This window comes from Ascaphus truei, chromosome 3 (assembly GCF_040206685.1).
Source record: "Ascaphus truei isolate aAscTru1 chromosome 3, aAscTru1.hap1, whole genome shotgun sequence".
Classification (NCBI taxonomy): domain Eukaryota; kingdom Metazoa; phylum Chordata; class Amphibia; order Anura; family Ascaphidae; genus Ascaphus; species Ascaphus truei.
In genome coordinates this window covers 24,132,380-24,150,772 of record NC_134485.1, presented here as the reverse complement: position 1 = coordinate 24,150,772, position 18,393 = coordinate 24,132,380, and the positions used below count along the sequence as shown (strand labels likewise).

The 18,393-nt window shown below is 42.1% G+C and overlaps 1 protein-coding gene across 4 annotated transcripts in view; it reads left to right on the top strand.

Annotated features, from left to right (window-relative positions):
* SIM2 (SIM bHLH transcription factor 2) overlaps positions 1–10,347 on the top strand; it is a 97,110-nt gene extending 86,763 nt beyond the window's left edge. For 3 of the 4 annotated variants that reach the window (XM_075593782.1, XM_075593784.1, XM_075593780.1), the window contains exon 11: positions 6,309–10,347. In XM_075593782.1, the coding sequence (XP_075449897.1) occupies positions 6,309–7,027 (719 nt within the window). In that variant the 3' untranslated portion in view covers positions 7,028–10,347. The remainder of the gene's footprint in view (positions 1–6,308) is intronic. The other variant, XM_075593781.1, reaches the window with a different exon arrangement.
* Positions 10,348–18,393: the final 8,046 nt, after the last annotated feature.

Sequence of the window (18,393 nt, the reverse complement as noted above, 5' to 3'; positions counted from 1 at the left end):
ATACTTGGCCTCCTCCAGACCAATAGTGCATTTAGCGGGGTTAGCAGTTAGTCCAGCAGACCGGACTGCGTCAAGCACAGCTTGGACCTTTGGAAGGTGGGATTGCCAATCTTCACTATGGATTACCACATCATCCAGGTAGGCGGCAGCATACCGAGCATGTGGTTTTAAAATTTTATCCATCATTCTTTGGAATGTGGCGGGAGCTCCATGTAAGCCAAAAGGCAACACCTTATACTGAAAGAGGCCGTCTGGGGTTGAGAAGGCTGTCTTTTCTTTTGCCCTTTCTGTGAGGGGAACCTGCCAGTACCCTTTTGTTAGGTCTAGGGTTGTGAGATATCGGGCTTTGCCCAGTCTCTCTACAAGTTCATCTACCCTGGGCATAGGATAAGTATCAAATTTTGACACCGCGTTTAGTTTCCGGTAGTCATTACAAAACCTTGTTGTACCATCTGGCTTTGGGACTAAGACTATAGGGCTGTTCCACCCACTTTGGGATTCCTCAATTACACCTAGTTTTAGCATTTTTTTAACCTCTAAACTTATAGCCTTTCTTTTGGCCTCTGGGATTCGGTACGGTTTAAGGTTAACTCGGACCCCTGGTTCAGAGACTAGGTCATGTTCAATTACGCTAGTTCGACCTGGCCGTATAGAGAAGATTTCTTTGTTTCTTCTCACTAAATTCTGAACCTCTCGTTTCTGATGAACAGACAGGGTTTCAGCTATGCTAACCTCTGGGTCAGTTTCTTGACTCTCTGACGGACCTGGGGGTACTAGGGTTAACAAGACTTCTCTATCTTTCCAGGGCTTGAGTAGGTTTATATGGTATATTTGCTCAGGTTTCCTCCTACCTGGCTGTCTTACCTTATAATTTACTTCTCCCACTCTTTCCAAGACCTCATATGGCCCATGCCATTTAGCAAGGAATTTACTCTCCACGGTGGGAACCAGAACTAGTACCCTATCACCTGGAGAAAAAATTCTGACCCTAGCACCCTTATTATATGTATTCCTCTGTGCTTCTTGAGCTTTCTCCATGTGTTCCCTCACTATGGGTAGGACTGCAGCAATGCGGTCCTGCATCTGGGCAACATGCTCTATTACACTTCTGTAAGGGGTAACCTCGTGTTCCCAAGTCTCTTTGGCTATATCCAGTAAACCCCTTGGGTGTCGGCCATACAATAGTTCAAACGGGGAGAAGCCTGTGGATGATTGGGGAACTTCCCTAATGGCAAATAACAGGTACGGTAACAAACAATCCCAGTTTTTCCCATCTTTATCAACCGCCCGCCGTAACATGCTCTTTAAGGTTTTATTGAACCTTTCCACTAAACCATCTGTTTGTGGATGATAGACTGAGGTTCTGAGATGCTTGATTTTTAGGAGTTTACATAGCTCTTTCGTTACTTGGGACATAAATGGTGTTCCCTGGTCAGATAGAATCTCTTTAGGAATCCCGACCCGGGAAAACAGAACTACTAACTCTTTTGCTATGTTTTTAGCTGAGGTGCTACGTAGGGGAACTGCCTCCGGATATCGGGTGGCATAATCTAATATTACCAATATATGCTGATGTCCCCTAGCAGACTTTATTAGGGGTCCTACTAGATCCATAGCAATCCGATCAAATGGTACCTCTATTATGGGAAGGGGTACCAATGGGCTGCGGTACGCCTTGAACGGGGCGGTGATCTGACATTCTGGGCATGAGGAACAATAATTCGTAATTTCTGCCAGAACCCCAGGCCAATAGAAGCTTCGGAGAACCTTTTCTTTTGTCTTTTCCACCCCTAGGTGTCCCCCCAATGGATGACTATGTGCGAGGTGTAATACTACGTTACGGAATGTCCGTGGTACCAACAATTGTTTAGTTGTAACTGATTTCCTTTTATCAACCCGATATACTAGGTCGTTCTCTACCTCGAAGTAGGGGTAAGCAAGTGACCTATCTGGTTGGCCAGGAGTACTATTCTGGTCCCGTATATTTCCCCTTGCTACCGCTAATGTGGGGTCCTCCCACTGGGCCTTCTTAAAACCCCCAGGACTGACCTCTAGGTCAGCGAGGGTCTTATCCGGTTCTGGGGTGGTAAGTGTCTGCTCAACATCTTGATTTGGGGTATTCCCTACCAAAGTAGTGATGGGGAAGGGAATTTTACAGCACTCCTCCTTTTCCCCCTTCTTATTTGGGCCCTCGTCAACCTCCATTTCTGAAAAAGGGAAAGGATTTGTTTCTTCTAATACTTCGTTATGGTCCGCTATTGAACTCTGGGCGCTATTCTGAGCGGGGGACCACATTTTTAGAAAATGGGGAAAGTCGGTCCCTATTAACACATCATGTGCCAGTTTGGGTACAATACCCACCTTGAAATCTAAAGAACCAAACTCTGTTTCAAAAAAAACATCAACAGTGGAATATTCATGATTATCCCCATGTATACAACAAATTGCCACTCTTTGTGAACTGTTTCTCTGTTTCTTCTTAATGGGCAAGAGGTATTCGGACACTAGTGTGACCATGCTCCCAGAGTCAAGAAGTGCCCGAACCCTCTTACCATTAACCTTTACAAATGCCCACAGATGGTTATTCAAGGGGTCCTCTGGGCTAGGGCCCATACATTGGGACAACAGCGAATAAGGTTCCACGCTGTTGCATTGCATGGGCTCATCATTTAGTGGGCAGATTTTTGCTGTGTGGCCCCTCTCATGACAATTTACACATTTAGGTACATAGTCTGTGTCCCACTTAGAGCCTTTTCCCGGCTCCCCATGTTGGCTATTGCCCTTAGTGTGCGAACCACTGTTGCTTGTGCTGCGTGAAGGGGGTCGCCGCTCTTCAGCGCCCCTTAACCCCGGTACCCTTTTACCGTCTCTGGAAGAGTCCTGGAACCTCGGGTAGTGGGGTTGCTCCACGACTGTGGGTTGCGGGTGCTCTTCTGCTGCATTGTACCTTTCTACGAGGGCCACAAGCTCATCCGCATTGTGGGGGTCACTCCGACTGACCCAACGGCGTAAGGCAGAGGGAAGTTTCCTCAAGAACTGGTCCATGACCAACCGTTCCACGATGTGGCTGGCTGAGTTGATCTCGGGTTGTAGCCACTTCCGGGCGAGGTGGATGAGGTCATACATCTGGCTTCGGGTGGCTTTATCCATCGTGAAGGACCATGCGTGAAACCTTTGGGCGCGAACAGCCGTGGTTACGCCGAGGCGGGCGAGGATCTCGAACTTCAATTTTGCATAGACGTTTGCTTCGGCTGGCTCTAGATCAAAGTAAGCCTTCTGGGGTTCGCCGCTTAGGAAGGGTGCGATTAGACCAGCCCACTCAGCTTCTGGCCATCCCTCTCTCTGTGCCGTGCGTTCAAACGTGAGAAGATAGGCTTCCACATCATCCGAGGGTCCCATCTTCTGAAGGTAGTGGCTTGCCCTGGTCATTTTCGGAACTGGGGCTGCCGCTGCCAGTGGAAGGTTACTGATAGTCCCCCTCAGGATCTCGAGTTCCTGCTGTAAGCCCTGAGCGAACCGCTGTTGCTCCTCTCTCAGCAAGCGGTTTGTCTCTTGCTGGTTTGCATTCGCGTTTTGCAGGGCTTCATTCGTCTGTTGCTGGTTTGCATTCGCCTGTTGCTGGTTGGCATTAATCTCTTGCTGGGCTATTAGCAGCTGTTGCTGGGCTGCATTCGTCTGCTGCTGGTTTGCATTAGTTTCTTGCTGGGCTATTAACAGCTGTTGCTGGGTTTCATTCACGTCTTTCTGGGCAGCGACATTGCGTACCAGCGCACCCACCACGTCTTCCATCTTGTTTGCAGAGGATGAAAAAAACTTTTTTTTTTTTTTTTTTTTTTTCTTTCAAAGTTCTTCAACCCGCAGACCCCCTAGTGCTCTGCCCGCATTCTCCACCATATGTGACAAACGGCTTACTCCGGGGCTCCGTCGTTTGTCCGGGACTGTTTAGAACACGGTCTTTTAGGGTAGGTTAAATGATGAGGCGTCACGTACTGTTCCTTTAAACAGGCTATGCCTGGTTTATTCAGTCCCAGGCACTGAGACTGCCACAGTGCATACAACAGAAAACAGATCAAAACAAAAGCTGCTCACCTGAGCGATAACTTAACTTAGATATCCCTGACTCAGGGTTGGAAGTGGCTTTTCCACTCCCAACAACAAAACAAGGTACTTTTGCAGTCTTACACAAATGAACAGAAAGATTGAACCTGTTTGGGGAAGAGGCTTCTCCCCTCTGTAGTTCAGCAGCCTTCCAGCCTCCTGGCTCTTGTGGAGAGACCAGAGCAAACAGGAAATCAGTCTTACATACCTGATTCCTAATTAGCATGACAGGTGACAGAAATCAGGCAGCAGACAAACTCTGGTCTGGATCTCTCATCCCTCAGTTCCAGCGCTTGCCAAACTGTGGGATGGAGTGTATGTATTATAAGGCTGCACTCCCAGGCCAAACAGGATAGAAACTGTCTAGTATCCTGGGAGCCCTATATACGGAATTTATTACCATCCCCTGGTTTCTGTCACACTATGTAACTATGTAATATATATGTACTGGAAGGTGCTCAGATGGGATAGTGCGAAATGTGATCTAGGAGAAACAAAAGGATCCCACAAAGCACTCTATGACCCCATCTATACACTGCCAACCAGTATATGATAATATTACAATAAACTTGATTATATTTAAAAGGAAAGGGGGCTCTAAAATGCCTAGCAAACAGCAAATAATTACACATGCTAGTGGTGTCCCAAGAGCAGAGATCAACAACGGTGTCCGAGGAGTGGCTCTCTAATGAAAGCTGTGTTCTGAGGTTAGAGACCACAGTATAAAAATATATCATTGTAGATGTCACTGATGCTAAATAGAATTCACCGTTGTCAGGGAGTAGATACCTATTCTGCACTGGGAGCTGAGTAGCATCAATGTACTACCAATACTCAGTCCTAGGGTAGTACCTCACTAAGCATCAAGTATCTCATGCATCCCCCTAACATATCCCACATTCTTATCTGGTTAGAGTGTATTACAAACTCTTCAGACCTCTTAATAGCTGGGTCCAGAGCAGAGGTAGTTAGTAATCAATAATAGTCACTCTATGCAGACAGAGTGAATACGCAGGATTGGCTCTCTGAAAGGAGCAGGTGGCTCTATTCAATTATCAGAGCCCACTGTAAGCATAAGTATCATCATATATATCACAGGTGGTAGTAGGAGTCACTGATTATAATGGAGTAACTATCTATTAACACTTGGAGCTGACTGAAATCAATTTATTATTCAGTCCTTAAGGTAGTGTCTCACCTGACATCACTTGACTAATACATCTCCCCGATCTATTTCAATTAGAATATATTGCCAGCTTAGATTGCAAAAATAAGACCCCTTCATATCCGAGTCAAAAAAATCAATCAAGAACGGTTAGCTGTCAAGCCGCCCCACGTACAGTAGTAAGGAGGCTAGGTTCAGTAAGGGGATAATACTTGCGCTATATAGACAGGGTGAATACTCAAAATCTGGGAACAAAGCCCAACCAAGAATCATTCAGACCCTGGTAGGGTGGATACTAACAGTCGGGGAGCAATGAGGTATAGGCAAAGCACTAGCGGGAGATGAAATTGCAAGGTGTGCGGTACACCATTCTAGCTGCGCTTCAGCCTGGTGAGAGTAGAGGAACACATAGAGATGAAAATCGCAGGGTAAAAATTCCCACCATGTGTCTAACGATGGGAGAGATGAGAGGTGTGCAGTGACAACATGTTCAGTGTTGTTTTCTCTGGGACGTTACCGATTGCCGACGTACGTTTCGCTGGAGTTTTTTCAAGTCAATTAAAGTTAGTAACAAATTACACTTGGTCAATGCTTGGCCCGGTGCAGACAGAGATTGTAGATTAGGGAGTCTTGAACCCATGATTTCTAGATAAACAATTGCGCAGTATTTGTTATGCTCACAGAGGGTTATGATTTGATATCCAGAGACTTCTGCAAAACTACAAATTCCCAATGAAAAGAAATGATTAGATGTGGAATGTAAAATGACTCACAAGCCAAAGAATTGTACACTACTTAAAAACACAGACAGGGTGGTAACTAGTGCATAATGCATTGACCTGTGGGTATATTTAGTAATGTAGACATTGTGTACTAAACAGATACAGTGGTTCATGGCATTTGATGGCTACATTTTAAGGAACATTGCACTACTTGCTTTACATTAAACCTCATGATTGAAACAGCTTCCAGCATCTGTTAGGTCATTTCAATTCAAATGTTATATTTGTGTTATTTATTTTTTATTTCTTTGTCCAAACACCAGCAGCAACTAAAAGATACAGCGGAGGGGACAGCACATCTGATGGCTTTACTAGCTGTTCATCATCAAGATCAAACATAAGGTATAAAGATGAACTATACAATACAACTACAATCAAACCCAACAAAATGGAAAACAGGGCAGCCCCAACCTATCATACAGTAAAAGAAGAAACTAAGTTGGCTGTCAGCAGACACCAGCAGGAGAAAATGATTGTCAACGAGAAGCACTTTTCAAACACCTTAAATAGTTCTGTGTTGCCAAAATCTGAATGCCTCCATGCAAAGACTATTGGACAACTAAGCCATCTCTTACCAAGGTCAATGGTATATGAACAGACACGAAGAATCTGTATGAAGGAACCCAAGTATGGGCATGTCAGTCTCCATCACACAAGTTATAATGAACTGGAAAACAGTGATAGAATGACCCCCAAATTTCCTCACCATGATTTTGAACATGAGCACTTCAAGTCTAGTGGGCAGGTTCCATTTGTACCTCTTAACTACCATCATGTTTTATCCAAACATGGAACTTGCCAAACCTCCTCATGCACAGGAGCAGACAATGGGACAGAAAACTATGGCTATAGCTCTGAAGAGGTAAACGCATTTATTTACAAAAACCAAAGTCTGTCATCCGTCTCTTCTCCTGAAACCCACCGGGAAACTGCACTCCCCCATTATATTGGGACTTCCGTAATTATATCCAATGGAAGGTGACAAAAAGGTTACGGTTTGTCCGAGCGTTAATAAAAGAAAACTGGAATGACTTACACAAAAAGCATGGGAATGCATAGTCACCAACACTTACCAAGCATAGCAGAAGGTCATGACTCGGGAAAGGACAGACTTGTATGTGTTTTTGGCAAGCCATGTGTAACAGAACCTATTAGGTCAAGAAAAATAGAGCTAGCTTCAGAGAAACATTGTTACAGATTAATCTCTGGTGCAGACCGTGCCATTTGAGAAGTCCTGTGCCAGATCATATTTTAGCATTTTCCATTGCAGGATGGATGGAAAAGGGCAGTGGGTGATACGCAGAAGTTTCAAATTTAATTATATGGAGGAAACATTTTTAAAACAACCTATTTGGTTTAATCCACTGTAACTGAAAGAGAAACTGAGCACATTATGTGACAAGTATATCTGTAATGCACCAGGTGGCTTTCTGTGTTACCCATTACAACAGCCTGCCCTTTGACTTTTGTGGAAATGTGTCAGCAATGCAGGCATCCAAAGCACACTTGCATAACATAGGGAAATAAATGCTTAATGATGCGTGATAATCTGAATATAGATGTCACAAAGGGTTTGCATGCTAAACACTCCCAAAGATACAGTATTGTTTGCTCCATTATTTTTCATTTTTAGTTAAAAGGACGACTAGTGTCCTATAGCTGCACTAGTCCGTCATCACCAGACAGTTGGGAATTTGTCTGCTTGTCCTATAATAACAAGTTTACTTGGCCGCAAAGAGAAAGCAAGTACCAAAGCCATTATTCAGGGTCAGATATTCTCCGGCAGCCTGATGCCCCATCTGCTTCAAGTTTAGCTATGCACAATTAACGTGTAAGCAAGAGACACACCACAAAATCCACTAGGAGCCACAAAGCAAAGTTGCTTATACCATGATGGGGTGTTATTGTGCACCCACTACTGTGTAAACGTCTTAAATAAGACAAAAAGTAGTTATTTGCATATATAAATAAATATAACTAAAATAATGCTGTTTTGGAATCCTTTCGTGTAAGTTTTTTCCGTATTTCCAATTCAAAACCATAGTATACGTTGTTAAATACTTCCATTAATAGTCATTGTGGTGTAAAGATAAGCTCAAGGATGTAAGGTTAAGAGTCTCTTACACAACTCTTAATTTCCAGACTTGTGACACCTTTGAAGGAGACCCATAACGTTCTATTGGCATTGATGTATATTTTCAATTCATTCACATATTTTGCAGTTTATGGTGAAATCTGGTCTAGACAACAGAGAGTGGTCATGAATTGAACTTTTTCAGGTTGGGCTAAAGTTGTGAGTGGAGTACCTTAAGGATCGGTACTGGGACCCTTGGTTTTTAACTTATTTATTAATGACCTTGAGGTTGGCTGATGACACTAAATTGTGTAACGTAGTGAAATCTGGCCAGGCTGTAATTTCTCTCCAGAAGGACTTGGGTAGACTAGACAATTGGGCAGGTAAATGGCAGATGAGGTTTAATACAGCATTTGGGAAACAAGAATAAACCGGCAACTTACAAATTAAATGGGGATAAATTGGGGGAATCCTTGATGGAGAAGGATTTGGGAGTGCTTGTAGACAGCAGGCCTAGCAATAGTGCACAATGTCATGCAGTAGCTGAAAAGGCAAACAAGATCTTATCTTGCATTAAACGAGGGGATGGAAGGGAAGTAAACATAATTATGCCCCTCTATAAAGCACTAGTAAGACCATACCTTGAATATGGAGTACAATTTTGAGTACCACTTAATGATTTATGAGGAGAGGCTAGCTAAATTAGATTTGTTTAGATTAGAAAAGAGGCAGCAAAGAAGGGATATGATAACTATATACAAATATATTTGGGGACAATACAAAGAGCTTTCAAAAGAACTATTCATCCCAAGGGCAGTACAATCGACACATGGTCATCCCTTAAGGTTGGAGGAAAACAGATTTCACCAGCAACAAATGAAAGGATTCTTTACAGTAAGGGCAGTTGAAATGTGGAATTCATTACCCATGGAGACTGTGATGGCAGATACAATCTTTAAAAAAAATAAAGTTATACAGGGATATACCAAATACGTAAACATGGGAAGGATGTTGATCCAGGGAGTAATCCGATTGCCATTATTTGGAGTCAAGAAGGAATTTATTTCCCCCCTTATGAGACATCATTAGATTATATTTCACTGGGGGTTTTGTTTGCCTTCCTCTGGATCAATATACTGTAAATACAAATATAGGATAAGGTATCTGTAATCTAAATTTAACAAAGGTTGAACTTGATGGACACATGTCTTGTTTTAACCTCATCTACTATGTAACCTTGGACTCCCTGACTTGCATTGTACACAACATATATTGCACTTTTTTTGCAGCAGCATCTAAATGAATTTTCATTTATAATTCTTCTTGGTGCAATTGAAAAAAAAAATAAGGCTGCATCATTAAGTCGAGGGAAATCCGGTTTTCTCTCTCATCATCATCCATCGCCAGGGAGCACGCCATTCCGGAGTCGTTCTACGTAGTATGTATCATGAGATCAATGAATATTTGTTTCAAACATTATTGTGGCTCGATTTGTATGCCAGTGGGATATTTATATGTTTGATGGGACCCATCCGGTTGATGTCGTGAAGGTAGCACTGATAGATCTGTCCATTCGGGTCCTTCGTGACGGCCCTCCTCCCCCCATCTTCCCTGTAACTGTGGTTCATTTACATCACACATATTCCCGCACTCATGGGCATTATTGTTTACCCGCACGGAGTTTATACGGATTCCTGGCAATACATCATTTCCACACACAACCGCCGTAGATTATACCGGCGATCGTTGCCATATGTTTTACTGATGCACCAGACATAGGACAGGCTCCACACCTACCAATTCAAACATGCATCATTAAGTACATGATTACGCATACTGTAAATGTCCTGCACTCAAATATATTTAATGACGCAGGTGCTACCCTAAAGAGTATCAATGAAGAGGAAATGTACCTTCTGATATTTCTGTTTCCTCAAGTCTTCTATGGCAGCCAATTGTCTATCTCCTCACAGCTGGTAGACAAGCACTTCTTTTGACCACTGTATGAGGGGACGTCATGCACCTTAGGTCAGCTAACGTCTGTCAGAGCTCTTAAAAAGGAAGCCCAAAAATATATAAATAGGCTAAATATAAGAAGACTCAAGAAAGAAATGTGTGCTGCCATAGAGGACGAAGAAACAGAAATATCTAAAGAAAGAAAGTAAAGTCCTCTTTTCTTCTACATCCTCTGTGGCAGGGTGCTCAACTCCAGTCCTCAAGAGTCCCCAACAAGTCAGGTTTTAAGGATATCCCAGCTTCAGCACAGGTGGTGCAGTCGCAGACTGAGCCACTGATTGAGCCACCTGTGCTGAAGCTGGGATATTTTTTAAAACCTGACCTGTTGGTGGGTCTTGAGTACTGGAGTTGTGCACCGCTGCTCTACGGCAGACAAATACTAATGGGATGTAACCAATGGGATGTACCAGAGCTATCCCTAGACTGTTTGAAGATTGAGGAAGCAAAGAGGACCCCAGAGTAAAAAATACGGGGACTGTCAGAAGAACCCACGGCCCATGTACTGACAAGTTCTTTAAGTCCGCAAACCATGTTTCTGGGCCAATACAGGGCTATTAGGAGAACCTGAGTCCTGTCTCTTTTGATTTTGGTATTGATTATGGTAATTACTCGCAGAGAGAATGGGGGGAAAATGTAACAGAGATTGAAATCCCAACGGATCGAGACAGCATCCCTGGCCATGGCTTTGAGGTCATGCCATCTTGACACATACATCTGTACTTTCTCGTTGACAGCTGATATAGGACAAGACTAACTGACCTAAGGTGAATAACGCCTTCTCATATAGTGGTCAGAAGAAGTGCTTGTCCTAACAGCTGTGAGGAGGTGGAGCTATCCCATTAGAATTCGACTGCCAAAGAGGATGTGAAATAAATGTGAAAATAGTCTCTAATAAAGAACTTAGAAACCAAGACTCTCATGATAGGATGCAATTTAAAAAAAAAATCCAATTTATTTGACACAAAATTTGGTTACAAAATTACTACCTCTATGAAACAACAAAGACCCATTAAAAAAAATCCTCGAACAATTCACTAAAAATGACAACCTAGAGCAAATACTTCATATACACACAAGTGTGAAAAAAGGACAGTGAGTAAACATCTCTCTGCATGTGGACAAGAACGCTTTATGGACTGATGAGTCATAGTACATGAAGAGAGGCCTTTACTATTCAGATATTTAGCAACTGATACCAAGTCCTTTCTTTAAATAGAACAGGAAACCATATCTAACCAGTGACGGATTTCCCACTAGGCCCAGGCACAGTGCGGAAATTTTTTGGGCATCACAAATGTCCGACTCCATATACTTTTACCGCGGTCTGGGGCTTATCAGGCTTCATGTGAAGTCACCTTACCTGCGGCCCACCTTCTCGTTCTGAACCGCAGCGTCAAATGACGACGCAGGCATCATCAACGTAACGTCACAATGGCAACACGATGCAATGGCAACACGATATTGCAGCGTCAAATGGCATCATGATGTCACGTTACCATGGCAATGCGATGTCACGTTGGTGACGTCTCAGGCTTTATTTGACGCTGTGGTTCAGAAAGAGGAGGGGGCGGCAGCCAGGAGGCGGCCGGCACAACTAAGTGCCATGGGGCGGCAGATTTCAAATCCGCCGCTGTATGTAACATTACAATAATAAGGTGGCTGATGCTGAACGCTTGGAATAATATTTCTTCTGCATTTTTTTAGTTTATTCAGTTCTTGTTTTTTTTTTTCATTATGCTTGTTCATATAGAAGTCATGTTTGGTTTGTGATTTATATTGTTCAGAGAGATACCCACTTTCCCCCCTCCCACAGTTATGCATTATTTGTTCTAGGTTTTCATTTTTAATGAATTGCTCGAGGTTTTTTTTTAATGCGTCTTTGCTGTTTCCTAGAGGGGGTTTTGTAACAGAATTTTCTGTCAAATAAATTGTCATGAGAGTCTTGGTTTCTAAGTGCTTTAATAGAGACTATTTTCAAATCATTAAGCACATACATCTTTCTATTTTACTCTTCCGGGAAAGTTATGGCTGCTACAATAGAAAATGCAGAAAGACGTAGCTCGGGGGGAGTGAACTGCAGTCTTCAAGGGCTACCAACAGGTCAGGTGTTCAGGATATACCTGCTTCAGCATAGGTGGTTCAATCAGTCCCTGCTTCAGCACAGGTGGCTCAATCAGTCCTTGCTTCAATCAGTCCTTGCTTCAGCATATAGCCAATAAAGAATATAACTTGTGAGCACATTCACGTCTTAGACAAGTCTGCCACCCTGTCTTTCAACCATTATCACCTAGCATGCAGTGCTCCCACTGCAGCAAGGGATTCTGGGAAATGACATGCAAATGAGCACACAATGTGAATTTGCTAACAAGTGATATTCTTTATTGGCTATATGCTAACGGTGGAGGTTTTTTGTTGCCTTTTTCACCCACCATAACTTAAAATGTATATGGTAAGCCTACCCAGCCTAGAAATATTGCAAAGCAAGTATAAACCAACCTCACACTGATGAGACCCATTAAGGTTGAAACATGTCTCTGAGTAGTTTGACATGCTTTGCTAGTCCCATGCTGTGCTTAAAAGCTGTGTGAACAGCGATGGATTTGCTTATATTGGCTCCATGTGAATGGATATTCCAGGCAAAAGGTGACACATTGTGTGCTCATTTGCATGTCATTTCCCAGAACCCCTTGCTGCAGTGGGAGTACTGTATGCTAGGTGATAATGGTTGAATGGCAGGGGCGCAGACCTGTCTAAGACATGTGAATGTGCTCACAAGTGATATTCTTTATTGTCTATATTCTAACGGTGGAGGTTTTTTGTTGCTTTTTTCACCCACCATAACTTAAAATGTATATATATATATATACATTATAACAAACAAAGAATAGACTGCGCTCCTCAGGTGTAAAATCAGACTAATTACCAAATGATTGTATTAAATGGATATAGCAAAGGTGAATGGCAAAAGTGAATGCAACAGTATTATGGATGATTGACTCACACTAATAAAAATACATGCAATATGTTATAATAAAATGCTGAGTGCCAATGTTTAAAAAGCTGCTGTAAACACAAATATATGCCAGTGAACAATACAAATATAATAAAATGGCATGTGTTGGTAGTTATGACTACTGCACTAATGAATCCCTCCTGAATGATACTAAATGAATGATGAATGGAAAAATACAGAAAAAATGACACTAAGTGTGTCAAAGATAAAAATAAAAATAAAAATGAAAATGTGAAAAATGTAAAAATATATCAACCAAACCAAGGGTCCATGCTAGGATCTGGCTGCTCTCATTAAGGACCAACGAACTCCCAGAAATCTGTGAACAACAAGTAAAGAAAGCGCCCGATCCTAGTGCAGCATGAAAAAATACAATTTAATAAAAATGAATATGAATAAAACCAACAAATGCGAACTCACAAACACAGGATAAATAAATGCATATAATGAGTATACTCATTCGCCAACCGCCCACGTTGTGCCTTGGATGGCGCGCCCTCTCTCTGTCTGGGTTTTCTCAGCTCTGCTGAACTGACATCCAGCAGGGGATACAGGAAAAAGCTCACCACAATGTGACCCGGAAGTCCTCCACAATGTTAGTGTATCCGGATATGAGGTCTGCAGTCCGTGACCCCGCGATGCAGGGGCTGATCAGAGAAGTCTCTCTGCACTCCCAAAGGCAGTCCGTAATGAGGTGGGCAGTGAGGATAGAGTCAAAATGTATATCACGGTGTGACAGCAGCTAAAAAACGCTCTTCTCTACGCGTTTCTTCACATAAAGTGATTTCATCAGGAGATCTCCTGATGAAATCACTTTATGTGAAGAAACGCGTAGAGAAGAGCGTTTTTTAGCTGCTGTCACACCGTGATATACATTTTGACTCTATCCTCACTGCCCACCTCATTACGGACTGCCTTTGGGAGTGCAGAGAGACTTCTCTGATCAGCCCCTGCATCGCGGGGTCACGGACTGCAGACCTCATATCCAGATACACTAACATTGTGGAGGACTTCCGGGTCACATTGTGGTGAGCTTTTTCCTGTATCCCCTGCTGGATGTCGGTTCAGCAGAGCTGAGAAAACCCAGACAGAGAGAGGGCGCGCCATCCAAGGCACAACGTGGGCGGTTGGCGAATGAGTATACTCATTATATGCATTTATTTATCCTGTGTTTGTGAGTTCGCATTTGTTGGTTTTATTCATATTCATTTTTATTAAATTGTATTTTTTCATGCTGCACTAGGATCGGGCGCTTTCTTTTCTTGTTGTTCATATATATATACATATACATACATATACATACACATATATGGAAAACAAAGAAGAAAAGAAGTGCAAGCTCCCTAGCATAATACTGTATGATTACATTTTAATAAAACAAATTGAAAAAAAGGCTCTCTTGGACATACACTCACAAGAGGACTGAATAAAAGAGCATTTGTGAGATATAATCTCAATCACAGTGACATCACCATCAGAAGTCAGCAGAAGTCCTCATCGCCGTTTAAACAGTAAGCACCAACCAGGTAAAATGCAGTATGGAACAGATATGCACGAGGCAAATGTCCAAATAAACTCACGATACTCTGGCACTCAACTGCAGGGAGACTGGACGTGAACCCGATGGAAACTTCCACACCACACACTGCCTTAACCAAGCTGGTGGGGCGTCCTGCTTCACACCGCAGTGAGTTTCCCCCTGAGATCGGCTGGATGTATTCAACACAGGCTGCAGGGGGTTCCTCGTGGCTATGCGAGGGACTTCCGTGAAGTGATGTCAGCACGCACAATGCAATGTCCTAACGTGTTTCGTCACGATACGTGACTTCATCAGAGGTTGACTAGCCAATGGCGGAGACGCTTTTAAATAGCTAGTGTTGCTTAGCAACAACTGAGTAATTGCAGAAAGTGGTTGTTATTCCCACCTTCTTATACCATACAAGAGACAAATCCCCTACTGACTAGTCAAAGTTGCATATACAATAACCATAAAAAACAATAATATTGCAAAATAAGTTACATAGATACACGCTGGGCGATTTAAAGGGCCAGGAACCATAAACTTACCAATATCAAAATTGGTATATGTGCTGAAATATAAAGTTAAGTATATAGGTATTGATATACATACCTTTGTCCTAAAACACTCAGGGTGCATCAAAAAAGATAAAATATGATTGATGATACAGTAATTACAATTACTTATATAAAAACTTAAAATACAATAAATGAATATGAATATCAAACTGGAAAAGCTTGAGGATGAGCACCTAGAAATATAATTATATAAATTTGTGTAAATTGGGATACTAGATAGATGACCATTAATAACCAATTGCTGGAGGGTCAATAAAGAATGTAAATGGACAATGAGTGAAATATGCTGAAAGATATTAAACTAGAGGAAATGAGCAAATAAGGAGGGCTAGGATTAGAGAAACAAATGGACAACAAAGCAAAGTTCATGAATGTATATGCACTAAACTAGTATGCTAGTGTCTATACATTCATTCAATCCGAATGGAGCCAGAGTACCGAGTGTATAAATCCAAAAGGATTCACGCACACATAGTGCTTTAAACCTGTCACCCCCTAATTTTGAGGTAATAATACATTCCAGACCAATCGCTCCAAGTCCAGAAGGATCTTTAGAGCGGGCCTGGGCAAAGTGTCTTGGAACACTGTGTGTGAGTACTCCCTTTATAATAGCTCTGCGATGTTCCAGAAACCTGACATAAAGTGGTCTCTTAGTACGACCTATGTACTGTATATGGCAGGGGCACGATGAAGCGCTAACTACATATGTAGTCAGACAGTTGATGTAACTGTTGTTGTGATGTTAGGAACTATTGGTATGGAGATAAAGGAATCACCCAACACAATGTGCCTACACATGTGACATCTAGTCCTAACGCACCCAATGGTGCCCTTGGGCTTTTGATGTTTTGACCCTGGGTTGTCTTGGTGTCTCAATCTGCTCGGTGCCAGTGTGTTTTTTAAATGCCTCCCTTTGCGGAAGACCACCTGAGCAGACTGAGACAACTGATCCTTTAGATGTGGATCACAGGAAAGCACCCTCCAATGTTTATTTAATATTTGAACAACTTTGTTCGATTGGCTGCTATATCTCGTGATGAACTTAGCATTGCTTACTGGATTTTTCTTTAGTGCTGTTTTATTATTGATATTATTATTAACCACGTTGTGTTTCTTTTTTGATTTCTCAAGCAATGCTACTCTCTCAATGGATTTAACCTGGTGGTAAGACTTTAGGACTGAATCTAGATTATAGCCCTTCTGGACAAAATTGTTCACAAGCTGTTTGGATTGTTCGTCGAACACAACATCAGACGAACAGTTGCATCTCAGTCTGTTGAACTGAATGAGCGTTATATTTTGTAGCAATTTTGGGTGATGGCTACTTGCTGCATGAATATATCCATTAACAGCTACTTCTTTAAAGTGAACCTTTGTTTGGATGAGGTGATTCTCATCGATTGGGAGCAATAAGTCCTGAAAGACAATTTGGTCTGTACTGATCTGATGAGTGAACTTCAGTCCCATATCATTGTTACATAATTACATAGTAGATGAGGTTGAAAAAAGACGTAGGTCCATCAAGTTCAACCTATGCTAAATTTAGACAACAGATACTTTATCCTATATCTATACAGTACTTACTTATTGATCCAGAGGAAGGCAAACAAAAAACCCCATTAAGGGGAAAAATTAATTCCTTCCTGACTCCAAGAATTGGCAATCGGATTAATCCCTGGATCAACATCCTTCCCATGTATACTTATTTGGTATATCCCTGTATACCTTTCCCATCTAAAAAGATGTCCAACCTTTTTTTGAACAAATCTATTGTATCTGCAATCACAGTCTCCATGGGTAATGAATTCCACATTTTAACTGCCCTTACTGTAAAGAACCCTTTCCTTTGTTGCTTGTGAAATTTCCTTTCCTCCAACCTTAAGGGATGGCCCCGAGTCCTTTGTACTGCCCGTGGGATGAATAGTTCATTTGAAAGCTCCTTGTATTGTCCCTGAAAATATTTGTATATAGTTATCATATCCCCTCTTAGATGCCTCTTTTCTAAGGTAAATAAATCTAATTTAGCTAGCCTCTCCTCATAAGTTAGAATGTCCATCCCCTTTATTAATTTGGTGGCTCTTCTCTGCACTCTCTCTGGTTCCATAATGTCTTTTCTTAGGATTGGTGCCCAAAATTGAACTCCATATTCAAGGTGTGGTCTTACTAATGCTTTGTAAAGGGGCATAATTATGTTTACTTCCCTTCCATCCATTGCCCGTTTGATGCAAGATAAGATCTTGTTTGCCTTTGCAGCTACTGCATGACATTGGGCACTATTGCTAAGCCTGCTGTCTACAAGCACTCCTAAATCCTTCTCCATCAAGGATTCCCCCAATATATCTCCATTTAATTTGTAAGTCGCCTTTTTATTCTTGCATCCCAAATGCATAACCTTACATTTATCTGTATTAAATCTCATCTGCCATTTACCTGCCCACATTTCCAGTCTCTCCAAGTCCTTCTGAAGAGAAATTACATCCTGCTCTGATTCTATTACCTTACACAATTTAGTATCATCAACAAAGATGGAGACTTTGCTCTCGATCCCAACCTCAAGGTCATTAATAAACAAGTTAAAAAGCAGGGGTCCCAGTACCGATCATGAGGTACTCCACTCATGACTTTAGCCCAACCTGAAAACGTTCCATTTATGACAACCCTCTGTTGTCGGCCCTTTAACCAGTTTTCAATCCAGGTGCAAATATTTTTACCGAGTCCAATTTTCTTTATATTGTACACCAACCTCATGCGAAACCGTATCAAACGCCTTTGCAAAATCTAAGTAGACCACATCAACTGCATTACTAAATTCCTACTTACTTCCTCAAAGAAACAAATAAGGTTAGTTTGGCAAGATCTTGGGTTGTCATTAAACCCAACCAGGATCTGCTTGAGGACATCCCTATCCCAATCCCAGATGATAAGTAGGTCATCTATGTAACGACCAAAGTTTACCAGGCCCGCACCCAGCCACGCATTGGTCCAAAGATGTTTCTCCTCCCAGATAATAAATCAAAGCAACTCACTGAGGCGGGGACTAAACCTAAGAAACTAGACGGCAATATACTGTACACAACAATAATCCCTCAGCACTTCCCCCCAGTCGGTAGCAGACTTAACACACAAAGCTAGCTAGAAAAGGAAGCTA